The sequence below is a fragment of the Penicillium longicatenatum genome (assembly GCF_028827895.1).
Source record: "Penicillium longicatenatum strain IBT 33135 chromosome Unknown contig_1_segment0_segment0, whole genome shotgun sequence".
Taxonomy (NCBI): domain Eukaryota; kingdom Fungi; phylum Ascomycota; class Eurotiomycetes; order Eurotiales; family Aspergillaceae; genus Penicillium; species Penicillium longicatenatum.
Genome location: NW_026643119.1, coordinates 4,332,270 through 4,349,751, shown reverse-complemented (window position 1 = coordinate 4,349,751; position 17,482 = coordinate 4,332,270). Strand labels below are relative to the sequence as shown.

Sequence of the window (17,482 nt, the reverse complement as noted above, 5' to 3'; positions counted from 1 at the left end):
GACGATCTCCACAGACGGAAGGCTTCGGGCCAATGGGTCTCATTTTTCGGCCGGAGCGGGGTCCCCATGGCCTAAAGAGCAATAGAAGCAGACATTATTCGCGGAATTGTACATAATTTGGAGGATAGTCGGCTCAATCAATACGAAGCCAAGATGTTCACTATGGAGACTGCCGTCTTGTCCAAAGCTTGGTCTTGTATCTCCAGTTCACCTATAATGTTTCAAACATAAGCTGATCGTCGAGGATTTCTCACGTTCAAGCATGGTTCACAGGTCAGGGGCTTTCTCAGAAGACATTCGAGCAGATAGAAATAAACGAATGTCTTTCTGTTTTTGAAGAAGATGGACTCGATGGGACGTGCGGTAACTTAAAGGAGCAGAGCATCAGGCTCATTGCTCCACCAGGACAGCCCTATCGGCTAGATGTAAGGATGCTTCATCTTGAAGTGATAATTAGCGTTTTGGCAAATGTATCTCTGGCCTTTAGCGCTCAATGGAGGACAGTTATACTACGTATCTGGGCTTGAAATTTAGAGAAAATAAGCAAGGTGCCCGGGTGCTTCATTGTATAGAAGTGTGGCAATCGACGTGTGAATTGTGCACGTTCCCAAGTCCGATGTGCCCGTATGGAAATAAGCAAGTTATAGGCAGGTCATTATAGCCCGTTTACATCCGAGTGCATAGCCTCATACTCACAGCCAATCGAGGCCTTCCAGTCTAGGTTTAAAAGCTTATGTCCGCCCGAGCTGCAGCTTAGAAACGGCTGAACACTACCCAGAGACTCTTTTCTCCCATTTTCCCTTTGTCATCATGTATACCTCGTGAATATATCAGCTAACTTCGATGAGAGAAGTCAATTTCTTCTTTTCCGTCCTTGCATCTTTATCGCGTAAAGACCTGTTCTAACAGTTGCTAGGTATAGGTCGAAAAGCCGTTGCAGCACGGATGATCATCGGTGGAGAGGTCTTTTGACGTGCTGCAAGGGTTACTGATATCTCTGGCGTGGTCTGCATTTGACCCACTACTATTACTCCCATGTGGAGATAATGCAGCTAACCATACTTGACAGGTCTCATGAGCACGCGAGGCCACACCGCTGTACGCAGTTCAACCGACTATCGTTGAGTTGCGACGAGGCCGAAAGAATTGAAGACGAACGTACAATTCTCACGACGAGATAACATATGACCAGTCCTCCCAAGGACACAACGAGAAAAGGCACGGGCTGCAGTTATGTATCGTCTTCGCGAGCCTCTGGTCCGTGACTGATGCAGGGTAGAGTCAGTATTGCTCAACAAATTTGCATTCTACAAAATACCCCACTTTCCCTTACATCCCATCGACGATGTTGCCAGGACTTCTGCTGAACAATGGATGGAATGGTTCTGATCATAGCGAGCCAATTCTGTCGCTAACAAAGACCAGTCCCCCAAGGGTTCCATACCGTTAGCTCCCTTGACTGTTAATCTAAGTCGAGTAATCTTTTATTGGACAATAATAAGATAAGACAATCTACCTGTAAACCTTCACATAGAGCTACGATCTACTCGTCAAATATCCACCAGCTCGAGGAGGGACTCTAGATGGGTTTATCTTCGCATTGAACTGAACAGAAAATGCTCCTACTGAGAACCTCGAGCTAGAAAGAGATAGAGAGAGAGAGAGAAAGATTTGTGTGAATGTGTAGTTTTCCATCTAGAGCTTAGCCATGACTTTTGATTATTTCCAACAAACTTCCTGTATAAATCACACATCACCAGGCTGAGCCTGCAGCGTGGTCCACCCCTTAAAAGCCGCAGCATCGTCGCCATCTCTCCATCCCCACGCAATGCAATAATGTCTGGCAAGAAGCTGCCATTCCTCCATCTCATCCAGCATCTCAAGACGAGAAACCCTTTCCTTCTCCTTCTCATCCACCCACCGCTCCCAAAGAAACTCGATGTCAGCAACAGCCTGCCCGCTCACGAATCCCTGGTCGTGTAACCGAGTCCGCTGCGCCTTCAGTGTAGCATACTTATGCAAAGTTTGGAGCTGGATACCCCGAGTCGCCAAATTCGAGACCATCGTCCGACCGAAAGCATCATCTGGACGAATGGGCTCGTATAAAACCAATCCAAGGGGAGCGGTGGGGAAAAGTCGTGTGAAGAATGAGACGACCTCGGTGGCCTCGGTGGGTGAGAGGTATACAAGACAGCACTCGGATATCAACAGAGTCGGTAGTGTTGTGTCCACGCCGGGAAGGATCTCTTGGGTGCTTGATGAGAGGGTGCGTAGATCGAGAGGATGGATATGGTAGGCAGGCGAATGGAGGGAATCGCCCGCTTCTGACACGGTGATATCCTGACTGGACGACTCAATCCCCAGTGCTTTCTGTAACTGAGGTGTGGATCGGATCGCATGAATCTTCGCCGTGGTGTTAACGGCGAAATCGAGTTCGTGATAGATAAGATCGGACGGTTGCCGGGTAGTAAGGAGACGAAAGACTCGCGTGTCCGACCCGGCACCTAGAGAAATGATCTGTTTCTTTTGTGTGGTATCGAGAGAATATGGACCGAGGAATTGGGCGACGAGTTGATCGATTGCAGTGGTGCGAACGTAGGTTCCTAGGAATAGTCGCGTCAGTCTCTAGCGGTGTAAGTACAGCAGGGAAAACCACTCACCGCGATTGATGATCGGGAGTCTTCTTGTTGCATTCCCTGGGTCTGTCAAGGCTGTCGCATATGGATCGTCGAGATATCCCAGCTCGACGGCGCTGAGACGAGAAACACTGGCGTCATTGTCGGTGCCCTGCACGACGCGGTCTTTGGAAGTTATGCGCGGGCCATTATCGTCAACTCCACGGAGACCTCCACGACCTCGGCCTCGGCCTCGTCGGAGTGTGTTCAGGTTGGGGATTCGCGGTGCAGCCATGAGGGCGTGAGGGTCGTGGAGGAAGCTCGAGAAGCTTGGACGGTGGGGTTCGCGCCCCACGCGAATAGCGTCACCCAAACTGGTGGGGATGAACTTTGACACATTGAGATATAGCCTATAGGAAGATGCATCAGACTGAAATTGTGTTGCGTCTCATGAAATATATGAGTGAAGGCTAAAAGAGACCTTTTCACCTAAAATCTGCACCTACACTCTACACTTTTTACTTGATGCTTAAAACTCTACCTGTGCTCTACCAGGGCTCTGCACTCAACACTCGAGACTGTACACTCTGCACTCACACCCTAATCGACGCTTTAGTCTATGTTTACGGTGCTTTAAAGTGTCATTATTCAGTTTGAGCATTAAATGTTTGAATGAGAATGTCTGAATTTCCTTGACGATCCTTTCAAGGTCGACACCGCCAAGCTTTAGAAGTGCCCGTTTCTTAGCGCTAGTTCACTACGAGTGTACAGTGCTAGGCATTCAAATCCGTACCATATGGCATGTCATGATTCTTCATCCCACATCTATAATCTATGTTCACATTAAACATACACGAAATTGTTCCGGCACAATGGGCAAGTACTCTGGTTACTGCTCTTGAACCACCGGAACAGACAAACAGAGTGGAAAGTGTTTTTGCAGGTGGCGCACCGTTTGTTCGGCGTCTGCATGTCAGTGGAGATCACCGAGTAACAGATAGCACACTCGCTGTGTCCCTTCAGGGCACCTTGGACATTGCGTCGGAATGCCAGCAATCCATCGACAAGGTTGCCATTGGCGAACATGATGACACCCTGGATCGTAAGCAGCCAGCTCTTCCACTTCTTTTCGTCCACCAGCACGCGACTGCGGCCGACCACGGTGGCAGCATGAAGGGGATATGCAGGGGGGAGAGATATTGCAATGGACACTGGAGGTGATTCCTCGTCCACTAAAATGCTGGCAATGATCTCCGCTGTGCGTGGGGACATCTTGACAGAGAGGGCTCGCTCCTCGTTTGGATCCTGGGTGGCGACCCAGTCTGTGACGGCTTCAAGAGCGCCATCAACCACCAATGGTGAGATCTGGTGAGCCATTAGCTTAGTTTGTACCTGACATTCTAGATCTGTTCAACTCACGTGTTTCTCAGTCCAAGTTTCTACCGGCCCCTTGATCCGTTTTGGGGTATCAATCCACCAATTCTTGGTCATATTCGCCAAATTCCTCAAGCACAGATAGTACAAATGCACTAAAAGCCACTGGGTTTCTTTCTCGGCACTTTCCGAGCTATCAGGCTCGAAGGACTGGATCTCGAACTTGGATGCATCAACGATCTTGTTCTGTGATTTTTGAAGAAAGTTGAACATAAATTCCAGCAGAGGGGTCAGGATATTGTATTCCTTGATGTTTTCTGCGTAGTATTCTTGCACTGGAATCGACTGTTCATAATGTTAGATAGAAATTCAAAAGTTCCTACGGGAAACATACCGCGTTGGTAAAGTGATCGAAGACCACCTTCCAGCTCAGAAGGTATGATCTTATGCTGGTCCACATCTTGTCATCACCGTACGACTTCGATACCATTTCCATTGTTGGTGTCTCAAGCAGAAGGGATATCAGTTCGTCTGGAAGGCTGACTGCAGTTTTTGACAAGGCCACGTCAAAGGATACCTGCTCCTGAGCCTGGGGAATGTAGCGGTGGAGAATCGTGTATGCAGTACGCTGAACGGCACGACTGTGAGCAGTCAGAAGTTGGAACACACCGCTCACATCTTCGAGCTTATCAACGGCAATCCCACTGATCAAGCGGCGAAGGAGCTCAACTGCGACGTCTCTGGGCTGGTGGAATGTGGTTGACGCGTCTACTACATGTGAGCGGCCAGATTCATGAAAAACGTGGGCATGGTGGAAACCTACCGAACTGTCCAATGGTCGAGACCAACTCGTTGGAAAGGCCAATCTTTCGCTCTAACCAGGCATCTTGGAGGTCATCATTGCTCTCACCCTCGGCCATGGCTTTCAAACGCGCAAATAGCCGGAAAGAAGACACGAGCAGGGGAAGACCATCTTCCCCTCCGTTGGTGTTTGTGAAAGCAAGGCTTAGAGCCTCCATGATATCCTCCCAGTGTGAACCATAAATATCAGTAAGACCAGGGAGGATGAACGCCAAAGTCTGCAAGATCTCAGCTCTCAATCCAATTGATGTAACCTCCGATTGGAGACATTCAATCAGATTTTTGGCAAGGAAAACCAATCGCTGAGTGGGAATAGTCGAAACGACATCCTCTTCTCCAGATAGCAGAATATTAAGAAATGCGAGTTTTCGCAATCCTAATGAAATTAGCTTCAGGCAGACAAATATCCACATCGAAAGACTTACCTTGCAGGGATGAATCATCGGGCTTGAGCCCGGTAGAGTCGGCAACCAACTCATTGCAAATTCGGTTGCCAACAGGATTGCGTAGAATGGAGCTTCGTAAAGCAGCAAACCACGATGCTGAGCGAATGGGATTGGCAGTGCGTGCCTCCCTGCAAATTTTGGCAACATCATCGGGCGATTTGTATGTCTCAAAGCCATCCACAGAGGTCATCAATTTAACGAAAGCCTGACCCACGCGATAGTCCATGGCAGCATTTCCATTGAGCCCCTCGAGCTTGGTCTCCCAGAAAGATATCAACATTGAAGAGAGAGTAGTCTCTGGCGAAAATTTGAGGGGCGTCTTTGCATCGGCCCAGTCGCGGACTACTTTCCGTCCCTGAAACACTAGCTCCAAGTACTCTTCACGTTGATCTGCCAGTTCAAGACCCGAAATGCCATTGCAATTTTCAATGCTCAGATCATCATCGATCAGTTGGATGGCCAACGGAAGGAAGTAAAAGAGTGTCTCTAGGTCCGTATTCTCCAACTTCGTGGTAATATCGAAGGCCGACAATGCCTTGATGGTGAAAGCTGTCATGCGGAACGCAGCAGTACAACGATCTGAATCTCGGGAGATTCCAAGCCGCAGTGTCTTCAATGACTCTGTAATATCACGCTGGACAAGGTTGACAGCACCCAGCAGCGGACTGGTAATGGCTGTTGATGGTTTTGGTGGGAGCTGAAGGAATGGAGTCATTGCATCTTCCCAAGCACCGTAAGAAGGTAAAATATCATTCACAGTATAGTCGTCATTTATATCGACTTCGTGCATCAGCTCTTCTGCGATGGCAAAGAGAGATTCGGTACTAAACAATTATTTAGAACAAGCAGAATTCAATAAGAAAGAAAAGGGTCACTCACGACAAAGATTCCTCACTTGCATGGCTCAGGCCTTGACGCAGAATCTCAATTTTGGAAGCAGTACTCATATCACCAACAACGTTTTCTTTGAAAGACTTGATTAAGGATTCCGTCAGAGTATGAACTTCTTCTGAGGGTGACTCTGTTAGGTATAGCAATTTTCCTGTTAGCTTCGAGCCATTGGGCCCATTCTGGAAATCCTTGATAGCAGAAGGCGCGTGCTTCCCGAGATGAGAAAGACCGTGCAATACATCTAACGCTTTATCCTCTTGAGACAATGTATCGATGATTGTCAAGAATATCTGATCCATTAAGCCACTACGAGAGCTTTGGTTTTGAAGGACAGAAGTGATGATAGGCCAGTGAGAAGAGCTTCCTCTGCAAGCCTTATCCAGGGCTCGCATGACAAGCGAGGAGAGCTTATCTTTGTCGCCGACTTCATTGAAGTTGAGGTTGGAGAGAAGAGTCTGCAGGATATGTGCATTGGAGTGCTCAGGATCCAACTCCATGGTTCGTTCAACCACCTTTTCAAAGCTGGAGGCAAATCCATCCCACTCACGGCATGCCAAGATGATTGAAATGAGCCTGTCACCAGAAGGCGAGAACAAAAGCTCCGGTGCATCTGTCTGAACAAAGTTGAGGAGGTCCTGGGATTTCTTCGCAACACAGGGCATACTTCGCACACACTCTTCTACGACCCCAGCTGCTCCGTAAGGTTTACCATTGCGGGAACGAAGAACTTCCAGGCAGTTTTCAAGAAGGAATAAATTCGACTTCTCGAAGATCCTCTGGGCGCTTTGTTCGCTTTCCAAATCTGAGGCCCTTGAAAGAACTGCGGGCTCCAGTGCAAAAAGGCGTCGCGCTTCAGCGCACACAGCGTCCTGAGAGGCTCGGAAGTCATTCGACTTTTCGGGAGATGACAGCTTCACGGCTTCCAATAATTCGTTGGATAGCTTCGTCCATAGTGGCTCGAGTTGGTGACTTTGGTCGTGGCTAATGAGCGTAAGGAGATAATCGGCACAGATGTCTTGAGCGGTTGGTGAAGGAAGTGACCACTGAGCCATTTCAGAACTAGGACGCACATACTGTGCAACCAAGGGTGACAGTCTCGTTTCAACAAACTCGGGCCGTTGATCCTGGCTCATGAGAAGTCCAAGCCAGGCCCCAACACGAATATAGGATTTCCACCCGGTAGTGAGATTTTGCCGGGGTTCTTCTCTTGAATTCAACCCTCCTTGGATAGATTCCGTTAAAGCAGTTGCACTGGAAATGTTGATTGTCTCGTCCGTAGATGTTTTATCGGCTCCCGCAAGTACCTCACGTGGAATTAAACGCAGTAACTTATCCAGATTGGTCCAGAAAACTGCGAGGCCACCCTGTGAGCCTTGTTGAATGTATTGGCGCAATTTTTTTGATGCGGAGGTCTTTCCGGTATAATCATCTCTCCATACTTGCGGCCGGGAGGAGGTCAAGAGAAGAAGAGACTCAGATAGCTCGGAAGCAGAGCCGATCTGCGACATTGAGAGTGACTTCCCGATAATGGCTGAACTGAGGAGTTTCCAGTCAATCCAACCAGGCTCTCGAGAGATGGCTGATCGTAGAACAATATAGATAGACCGGCGGACAAATGGATCCTCATGGTTGCAAAAGCCCCACAGAGATTTGCTGCCAAGAAGGTTCTCAATTTCGACCAAATTTCTTTGCAAGTCATCATCTGGCGAGTTTCCTATCATTATCTAGGTCAGAATCATCCGTAACAAATGTTTCACGCACAAGTTTGAGTATACCTAGAATGCGGTTGAAAAGCATCAACGAGGCTCCCACAACGCGAGCATATTTTGCCTCGGCGTCATCCCGTTTGACTGTTCGCTCATCACTCAACGTCAAGGGCGTCTGGTGGAGGAGAACATCGTCGATAAACTCTATCGTGGAACTTTGATATATCTTCCAGACATTGTTCCTCTTCTCCTCTGTGGAGAAAACATTGGTAAAAGACTCCAATGCGGAGCGTTGAACTGGCCGGTCATTGTCATAAATACCAGCAAGCCATGCACCTATAACTCTGGGTAGGTGAGGTGCAATCCTCTTGCCAACCAGTGCAGAGATGGAGCCTTGCAAGGTATGAGCCAGCTGCCTAACCCGCCTTGAAAGATCAATTGAAGCTCGGGGATATATTTTGACCTGGAGAGATGTGTCAGTGATGCTTTGTAGATGTAATAAGGCCAGTTGTATAAGATACCCAGGCTTGTAGAAACCCATCATCCAACATTCCCTTTTTGCCTTCTATAGCTGAGATGTATTCTTTCAGCTCTTCCAAGGCCTTTGTTCGTGTGATATCATCTTTCTTCTGTAAATTCTTGAATGCAATCACCAGTTGCTGCTCTGATATGCGAGAAAGGTCCGGGGGCTCAGAAATGTAAGTAAGTGCAGACGGTTCCCGCCCATCACTACCAAAAGTCCCAGAAAATCCCCCCAAATGAACCAAAGGCTCCGGCAGCCGCACGACTGCTGGAAGCCTGCGATTTGAACTTTTTACTCATGTGGGGTATGAGGTCAGCGGGAATAGTGGGGGATTGATTCGGTGATGAATGAAATGGACCGGCTCGTCTCCGGAGAGGTCAAATGGGGCCTGGTCCAAGTCGTGATATCTGGAACAGTTCTCCTCTCGAAACTGTCTGTTCTTCAGTCGCAATGCGCGTTTGGCAAGAAAGAGCAACGAGCAATTTGATAATCGAACCCACCCCGGCCACCCGATAGGGAAGTCACGTGGGCTTGTGTCATTGCTGTCCCAAAGGGGAAAAGATCCAGGCTGACGAGAGCTTCTTTCTCTCTTCTTGCATTGCCTCTGCGCGTCAGGGAGATCAGCCATCATGAAGTTTTTCATAGAGTATGATAACATACAAATTCCGCGCTAGCCTCCCCGTTCTTTCACTGACTCTGCTTCCAAAATAGTGATCTTCCGGTGCTGTTCCCGTATCCGCGCATTTACCCGGAGCAATATGCCTACATGTGCGATCTCAAGAAGACCCTCGATGCCGGGGGTCACTGTGTACTGGAAATGCCCTCAGGTACCGGCAAGACGGTGTCTTTGCTCTCCTTGATTGTCGCCTACCAACAACATTACCCCGAACACAGAAAGCTCATTTATTGCTCGCGAACCATGTCCGAGATCGAGAAAGCATTGGCGGAACTCAAGGCTTTGATGAAACATCGCACACAGGAGCTTGGTTTTGAAGAGGAGTTCCGCGCCCTGGGACTAACCAGTCGAAAAAACCTTTGTCTTCATCCATCGGTCAAACGAGAGAAAAGCGGCACTGTGGTCGACGCGAGGTGTCGGAGCTTGACAGCGGGCTTTGTCAAAGAAAAGAAAGAACGTGGTGAGGAAGTGGATCTTTGCGTATACCATGAGGTTTGTTTTGCTGTCCCTGGACACTTCTACGCCGTCGCCTGACCTGTGCTAGAATCTCGATCTCCTCGAGCCGCATAATCTCGTTCCCCCGGGTGTTTTCACTCTTGATGGTCTCCTTCGATATGGAGAGGAGCACAAGCAGTGCCCATATTTTTCCGCTCGCCGAATGGTATGAGGTCCAAGTCCTACGCAGTGCCGTACTGTAATTCTAATACGACGACAGATGCCCTGGTGCAACGTCATCATCTACTCCTACCACTACCTCCTCGATCCGAAAATCGCTGAACGAGTCTCTCGAGAATTATCCAAAGACTGTATCGTGGTTTTTGACGAAGCCCATAACATCGATAACGTCTGTATCGAGTCTCTCAGTATTGATATCAGCGAGGATTCTCTCCGCAAAGCCACAAGAGGCGCAAGCAACTTGGAACGCAAGATTGAAGAAATGAAAAGCACGGATGCGGAGAAGCTCCAGAATGAATATTCTAAACTAGTGGAAGGGTTACAGCAAGCGGAACAAGCTCGAGAGGAAGATCAATTCATCTCGAATCCAGTTTTGCCGGATGACCTGTTGAAAGAAGCAGTACCTGGAAATATCCGCCGTGCCGAGCACTTTGTTTCCTTCTTGAAGAGATTCATCGAATATCTCAAGACCCGAATGAAAGTGACACATACTATCTCCGAAACGCCACCCTCCTTCCTAACCCACTTAAAAGACCTCACATATATTGAGCGCAAGCCTTTGAGATTTTGTGCAGAGCGACTAACATCGCTTGTGAGAACGCTGGAGCTTATGAACATCGAAGATTACCAGCCTCTTCAAGAAGTCGCAACTTTCGCGACTCTTGTTGCAACCTATGACAAAGGTTTTGTTCTCATTCTTGAACCATTCGAGTCCGAAGCAGCTACGGTACCAAATCCCATCCTCCACTTTACTTGCTTGGATGCCGCAATTGCTATAAAACCTGTTTTGGACCGGTTCTACTCTGTGGTCATCACGTCCGGAACTTTGTCACCGCTAGAGATGTACCCGAAGATGCTAGGCTTTAATGCCGTCATGCAAGAATCATACAGCATGACCCTAGCTCGACGTTCTTTCTTGCCTATGATTGTCACCCGAGGGTCAGATCAGGCCCAAGTCTCGTCATCTTTTGGTATTCGCAATGACCCCGGTGTAGTACGAAACTATGGAACTCTTCTCACAGAATTTGCTCGCATCACGCCAGACGGCATTGTGGTTTTCTTTCCCTCTTACCTTTACATGGAATCTATCATCAGCATGTGGCAAGGTATGGGTATTCTGGATCAAATCTGGAATTATAAATTGATTCTTGTCGAAACACCTGATGCGCAAGAGTCTTCTCTAGCTCTTGAAACCTACCGCACAGCATGTTGCAACGGACGCGGTGCCATCTTGCTCTGTGTCGCTCGAGGAAAGGTGTCGGAGGGCATCGATTTCGACCATCACTATGGTCGTGCTGTGCTGTGCATCGGTGTGCCGTTCCAGTACACAGAATCCCGCATCTTAAAGGCGCGTCTGGAGTTTTTGCGTGAGAATTATCGCATAAGAGAAAATGACTTCTTGTCTTTCGACGCCATGCGACACGCCGCCCAGTGTCTAGGTCGTGTTCTCCGTGGTAAAGATGACTACGGAGTCATGGTCCTAGCAGACCGCCGTTTCGAGCGTAAACGCCCTCAACTTCCGAAATGGATCAACCAGGCGATGCTGGATAGTGAGACAAATCTCAGTACGGATATGGCTGTTTCTAATGCGAAAAACTTCCTTCGCACTATGGCACAGCCTTTCAAGGCCAGGGATCAAGAAGGTATTTCTACCTGGAGCTTGACTGATATCGAGCGCCACGAAGCCAAGCGCAAGTCTGAAGAAGAGCGTATTATGCAGCAGCAGTTCGCGAACGGCCATAAGATGGACGGCATCGTGAAATCTACCGCGATGGAGGTTGTCGTAGATGAGTACGACGATGACATTGATGAAGATCTTATGATGCTCGATCCGAATTAGGCTCTTCTTTTCCATATCATTTCTTTTCTTTTATGGTACATAATCATGGTGTCCTGGGTTCGGCATGGACATTGAGGCGTTTGTGAATAGGACAAAAAGTCATAGCATGGAAGGTGTTTGGTCTGGACAAAATTGATATCTCTGGTTGCTAGCCTCGAGATCAAAGCAGAATCTAGAAAATCTATAATATTCTCTTCGATTCTCGCACCCTTTACATGAATAGCCTTTTAGAACAGAAGTAACTAGGTGAATAAGTTGAAAACTCTATTTAACTAGAAAATATGCTATATGAACAGGGACAGGCACTTTTGTGTTTCCGCTGAACAGAACTCCGGATCATCAACACGTCAAGATGGCACAAAATGACAAAAACAAGGCGCAGGATACAATATTTTGCGAAAATGAATATACAGATAATGAAACACGAGAATGAAGCACGCTCCAATGTTTTATCATCTATGCAACAGGAGCAAGGACATCAAAAGAACCGGTTCCAACGGTACCAGCGCGACCAACAACAATCCGGGCACTGGGACCCTTCAGGTTCTCAACATCTCTCTCAAGCACAGCGTCCTTGAGAGCGCCCACTGTAGTCTCGAAAGACATACGAGCAAAGGCCGAAGTGGAATCCTTGACCAGGCCGTTACGGCTGAAGGCCTTGAATCCACCAGACTGGGTCATCACATCACCAATCAAGTTCAAGTGACGGTTGTCAACGGAGATACTGTGACCCTTGAAAACGGCGTCCATTTCACGGACAATAGTGGCACGAGCCGCCTCAACACCGTAGTACTGGAGCATATCGTGAATGGAATTACAGTAGATGGAATGCGGCTTGATGATGTCCTGGTAATCGCGCATGGCGAGCAGGTTGACACCATCGGTGAGCACGGTTGCTGGCTCATCCTTCACTGCGTCGCCCTCAACGTAGACACAGTTTCCGAGGTTGGGAATAGACTGGATCACAGCGTGATGGGCGGCAGCCTCAACCAAGGGAAGAAGCAGAAGTTTGGGCGTCTCGATGTCGTATTGCAGCTGGATGGAGCACGATGCACCCTTCTTGGGGTCGAACTTGAACTTCGTAATCTCCTCAAACTTGCCCTTAACGTCATCCTCGCGAGTGGTGCTATCTTCGTCATCCGACTCCTCGTCGGAATCATCAGCGTCACGCATTTGGACATCACGCTTTGGTTGAGATGCCTCTTTCTGCTCATCCTCGTCTTCGTCATCCGAACTGTCCTGTCGCCTGATGATGTCTTGCTCATCATCATCCGGTCCTTCATACGACACCTGGTTGCTCCGGTTGTTGCTTCCGCGGGATCGCTTGGCATCGTCCTCGTCGTCCTCATTATCATCATCGGCAGGTTCGGCCTCACGATCAGGACCACTAGGGGCCTCCTGGATCCTACCGACCGAGACACCAATTTCGGGCTGAGCAGTCGAGGACTTAGTTCCAGTCTTATCCTCGTTACGCTTTTTCAGCTCAGCCTTGGTGAGCTTCACTAGGCGAGGAATGAACTTGCTCTGCAAGGCGTTCTGCACATCCTTGATCTCAATAGCATACTCCTTAGTGTACTCCTCGGCAGGGAAGAAGGTGACTTCAATGTCGTAAATCTTGGCCCTTGAGTAGCCAACACCGGCTCCAATTCGCTCCTTCACCTGAACCTTGTCAACAACCTCAGCAATGGTGAGCTTGCTTATAGCCTTGGCAAACTTCTCTGCGTGTTCCTGGGGAATTTCATCGTTGAGAAGAAGAGTCATGGTGGGTGTCATGATCGAAGCACTCGCGGTCATGACGATTTCACGAAGACGGGGAATACCCAAGGTGACGTTCTTTGCGGAGTGACCAGCCAAGTGGAAGGTGTTCAGAGTCATCTGTGTTGACGGCTCACCAACGGACTGACCAGCCATAATACCGACTGCCTCACCGGGATCGATAATAGACTTCATATACTTCATGTTCATCAAGGCATCAAATGCCTTCTTGGGTAGCTTCTTCTGGAAATCACCCACGAACTTGGCGACTCCCTCGAGATCCTTCTTCTTATCCTTGAACAGGTTGTCCGGATTCGCGTCAGTGTACTGTAAATCAAACAAGTCAGTATTAACAGCCGAATAAAAAATGCGATAGAGATCATTCGCACCTTCTTGAGTGCCTGAGCAAATGCCTCGGATGTACTGCCCAGGTAACCTCCAGGGTGATACTGAGACAGGACAGGATCCATGGCGTCGACCTTTCCGGTCTTCCGAACCTTCTTCATTGCATCCTTGTGCCATGTCGAGACCTCATCCTTCGCCAAATTGTTGTGGTGGTGAGCTTGAACTTGCTCCATAATAGACTCGTGGTTCTCAGCAAGGAATCCGAAATCATTGAGGTGAACCTGTTTGGTGATGTCAAGACCATCCTCACCATACAAGAACTGAACGATAGATCCATCCGATGCCTCACGAACGGAGGAGTCGTACTGCGCACTCAAGCCCTCCATACCCTTAATCAAACAACGTTGCAGGTAACCGGAACGGGATGTCTTGACAGCGGTATCGATCAGACCTTCACGACCGGCCATGGCGTGGAAGTAGTACTCTTGGGGCTTGATACCAGTCAAGAAACGACCAGAGACGTAACCACCGGCAATGGGGTGTGTTTCGTAGGCTCGGAAAGATGGCAATGTTTTACCACTGATCATCACCGGTACACGACGACCCTCCAGAACTTGTTGTCCAAGGTTGCAGGAAATTAGGTTGGCATTGACACCGGAACCCTTGGCACCAGAAATTGTCATCGACTGCATCTGGTTCCAAGGGAAAGGCTTCGCAAGACCTGCAGGAAGACAAGCCTTGGTAATCTCTGAAGAGAGCTGGGCAGACCGGGAGTTCGAAACACTATCCAGTCCACTCTGCTTATCATCATCACGAAGCACTTCTTCGAGCCGGCGGGTCAACTCGGCATCTTGGTCAGACACGGAGGACTTGTCAAGCGTCACATACTTCAGAGCAACCTCGCGACCCATCTGGGCCGCGGTGCTCAACTTCTCCTTGCGCATGCGATCACCCTCCTTGGTCAATCGAAGATCGTCAATACCGCAAGTGAACGCACGCATGTTCAAGAATCTGGTAAGCAGGCGACCGAGGATACTCATCAACTTTCCAGCAACTGTGTGGCCGTAAATTTCATGGATTGCATCAACCAAACCACCGGCAGTTGGTCCAAGCTGCTTTTTATCGAGGATACCACACAAGAACTCTCCGTCCTTGAAAATAACATCACCCTCTTCGCTGCCCTCGCCCCAGCGGTTAGCGGGGGTTGAGGATTTGCTCTTGAGGGTGAGGCCAGCACGCTGCGGAGGCTGGATGTTTTTGAGAATGGTGGTAATCACCTGCTTTCCAGTCCACAAGTATTTGGGCTTGACAAAAGCTGGGGCCACTAATTGGATGCGATCACCGACAATGTGTGAGTTCTCGGGTCTCAAGCAGCTGTACAAAAGTTGATGGTAGTCCTCCTCATCGAAGAAACTATCACGGCAAGTAAACCAAGTTCCCATGGAAATATGATCTTGAATCAGACCCCTCAAGGGTTTACCGGAAGTGGCGACCAGGTACTGGTGGTCTGCATCAGCCAGCATCCGCGCCTCTGCTTGGGCAAGCTCGTTCTGGGGGAAATGCATGTTCATTTCGTCACCATCAAAGTCAGCGTTGTAGGTGTTACAGTTGGCATAGTGCATGCGAATGGTCCTCTCATTAGGAAGCACACGAGCCTTGTGACCCATGATAGACGGCTTGTGAAGTGTCGGCTGACGGTTCATGAGAACATAATCACCGGTGGTAAGATGGCGATAGACCTTCTTATTGCGCGAGCCCTTTTGGCGCCAGTTGGACGGGGCCAGCAGTTGGTTGGCAAGAGCCGTACGCTCATCGAGACTCTTGAATTTCAAGTTGATAACTTGGCCATTCTCATTCTCAATCGCCGAGGCACCGGGGTACTTGTCGGGTCCGTTGATTACAGCCTCCTTCAACTCCCAGAAGTTGTGGTTGGTCACGGGTTCCGGGAAAGTGAGCTTCTTTGCGAACACAAGTGGGACACCAATTTCGTTGGTCTCCAGGTTAGGGTCGGGCGAAATGACACTACGGGCAGCAAAGTTGACACGCTTACCCATCATGTTCTTTCGGAACAATCCCTCCTTCTTCTCCAAAAGCTGCTTGATACCGTTAGGCAACTGCGCGACTGCAGAGCCGGTGACAGCAGTTCGCTCCTTATCAATCAGTCCGTTGACATGATCCTGGAGTGCAACAATTGCCTGCAAGAGATCGCCGTAGTTCCGTACTCGGGTCATTCCCATTTCTTCCTCGTCCTTGTTCTGGATTTCCTTGCTGATCTGGTTGATCATGTCACACTGCTTGATGATCGAATTGAACGCAGTGTTCTGCTGTGCTTCCATAATCTCACCCGGGCCTTGGGCAGCAGCAGGGCGGTATTTGTTGGGTGGAACAATAAGGCTCTTGATGAAGAACATATCGGCACTGACCACCTTTGCTCCCTTTGCGACGGGCTGACCGTTGTAGACAAGTTGCAGTACCTCGCCATCTTTGGCGAAAAGCAGCTTCAGACAACTGTAGACCTCGGAGGAAGTCATGAACTCCTGTCCAAAAGAGGTTTGGTTTGTGACAGCAGCCCCACGTCGGATTTCTTCCTCGGCGCCATGTACTTCTGACACCACACTCTCAGAGCGGGTGCCATTGACTTTAGCAGCCTTCTTTTCGGAGTCGAGGAGGACCAGGGGATTAGGGGCCTGGAATCCGCCGTGCAGCATGGCCAATTTCGACTTTTCGGGGAGCGCCTTCTTGAAGATTTTGTTGTAGCGGTCCTTTCGGTACGAAGGAGAGATACTTGACCTCAGTGTTAGCCAATGCGCAAAATAAAGAGCGGAGATGATCTTTGACATACCCGCTACAATTGGAACATTTCCGATAGCTGTTAATGTCCTTCAGGAAGTTCTTGACGAGGTCGCGTCTTTGCTCTGCAGCAATGGGGTTCTTTGCGCCGGTCATTAGGCCAACCAGTCTTCCATCTTTCTTAGCCTCCTTAATGGACCGATCAACGTAGGCTAACCGCTTTTCCATCATAGATTCGTCATCTTCCTCGTCCTCGGAATCTTCACCCTTGCCAGGCTTGGATGTAGCTCCCTTGACAGATCCCATCGATTCGACAACGGCGACTTCGTCAACGAGACCGAACTGCAAGAGGCGCAACTTGCAGGTGTACATGTTGACCTGTGCGCGAGACATCTGCAGGCGATGACAGTAAACACATTGGGCCCGCAAAAGGCGATAGATATGATCGAAGAAGGTGACATTGTAAACGGGAATAGGAAGTTCAACGTGACCAGCGTGACCAGTGCAGGACCAAGAATTTTGACGACATGTAGTACACCTGATCGGCCGAAATTTCTCTCAATTAGATATGGAATTGATATAAAAAGACAGCAGGAGTCAACAACTTACACATGATCGCCCCATGCACCCATAGCAGGGTCATAAAGACCACCGGGAACTGGGTTGTTAAAAGAATCCAAGGTCGGGGTATTGTGAATTCTTTTCACCGACAGCTTTTTAATCTCTTCATCGGAGTAGACGGTAAAGCCAACCCCGGAAATGCTCGAGGCGACCGGGCGCGAAAAGGTCGTCATTGTGTCCTGTAGCTCAGTGGAGCAACAGAAAACGCAGACGGTGCGAAGTCGTCTCGAAAGAGAAGTTCTCCAAGTACATCTACTGCGCAAGAGTTGAATCTTTGAGGCAACTTTTTTTCTGCCCCGGTACACCGCTCAATCCCGCTTCGGGCAACTGGGACCAGTGATCCGTGCTTGCCTGATTTGATCTT

The 17,482-nt window shown here is 49.0% G+C and overlaps 3 protein-coding genes across 3 annotated transcripts; 1 reads left to right on the top strand and 2 right to left on the bottom strand.

Annotated features, from left to right (window-relative positions):
• Positions 1 to 1,746: 1,746 nt before the first annotated feature.
• Positions 1,747 to 8,715, bottom strand: N7484_002397 (ubiquitin-protein ligase RKR1; the record flags this gene model as incomplete). The annotated part of the gene is made up of 11 exons (XM_057112817.1): positions 1,747 to 2,603; positions 2,661 to 3,025; positions 3,568 to 3,980; positions 4,035 to 4,334; positions 4,384 to 4,757; positions 4,813 to 5,226; positions 5,276 to 6,120; positions 6,176 to 7,901; positions 7,963 to 8,356; positions 8,415 to 8,557; positions 8,658 to 8,715. The coding sequence occupies 11 exons, from the start codon at positions 8,713 to 8,715 to the stop codon at positions 1,747 to 1,749; spliced, it is 5,889 nt and encodes a 1,962-aa protein (XP_056977554.1).
• A 330-nt stretch (positions 8,716 to 9,045) lies between these two features.
• N7484_002396 (TFIIH/NER complex ATP-dependent 5'-3' DNA helicase subunit RAD3) lies at positions 9,046 to 11,607 on the top strand (the record flags this gene model as incomplete). Its single annotated transcript, XM_057112816.1, has 4 exons — positions 9,046 to 9,062; positions 9,128 to 9,584; positions 9,637 to 9,753; positions 9,808 to 11,607. 4 exons carry the CDS (start codon positions 9,046 to 9,048, stop codon positions 11,605 to 11,607), a joined length of 2,391 nt encoding a protein of 796 aa, XP_056977553.1.
• Positions 11,608 to 12,063: 456 nt separating this feature from the next.
• Positions 12,064 to 17,291, bottom strand: N7484_002395 (DNA-directed RNA polymerase I core subunit RPA190; the record flags this gene model as incomplete). The annotated part of the gene is made up of 4 exons (XM_057112815.1): positions 12,064 to 13,689; positions 13,752 to 16,491; positions 16,550 to 17,035; positions 17,107 to 17,291. The coding sequence occupies 4 exons, from the start codon at positions 17,289 to 17,291 to the stop codon at positions 12,064 to 12,066; spliced, it is 5,037 nt and encodes a 1,678-aa protein (XP_056977552.1).
• Between the last annotated feature and the right edge of the window lie 191 nt (positions 17,292 to 17,482).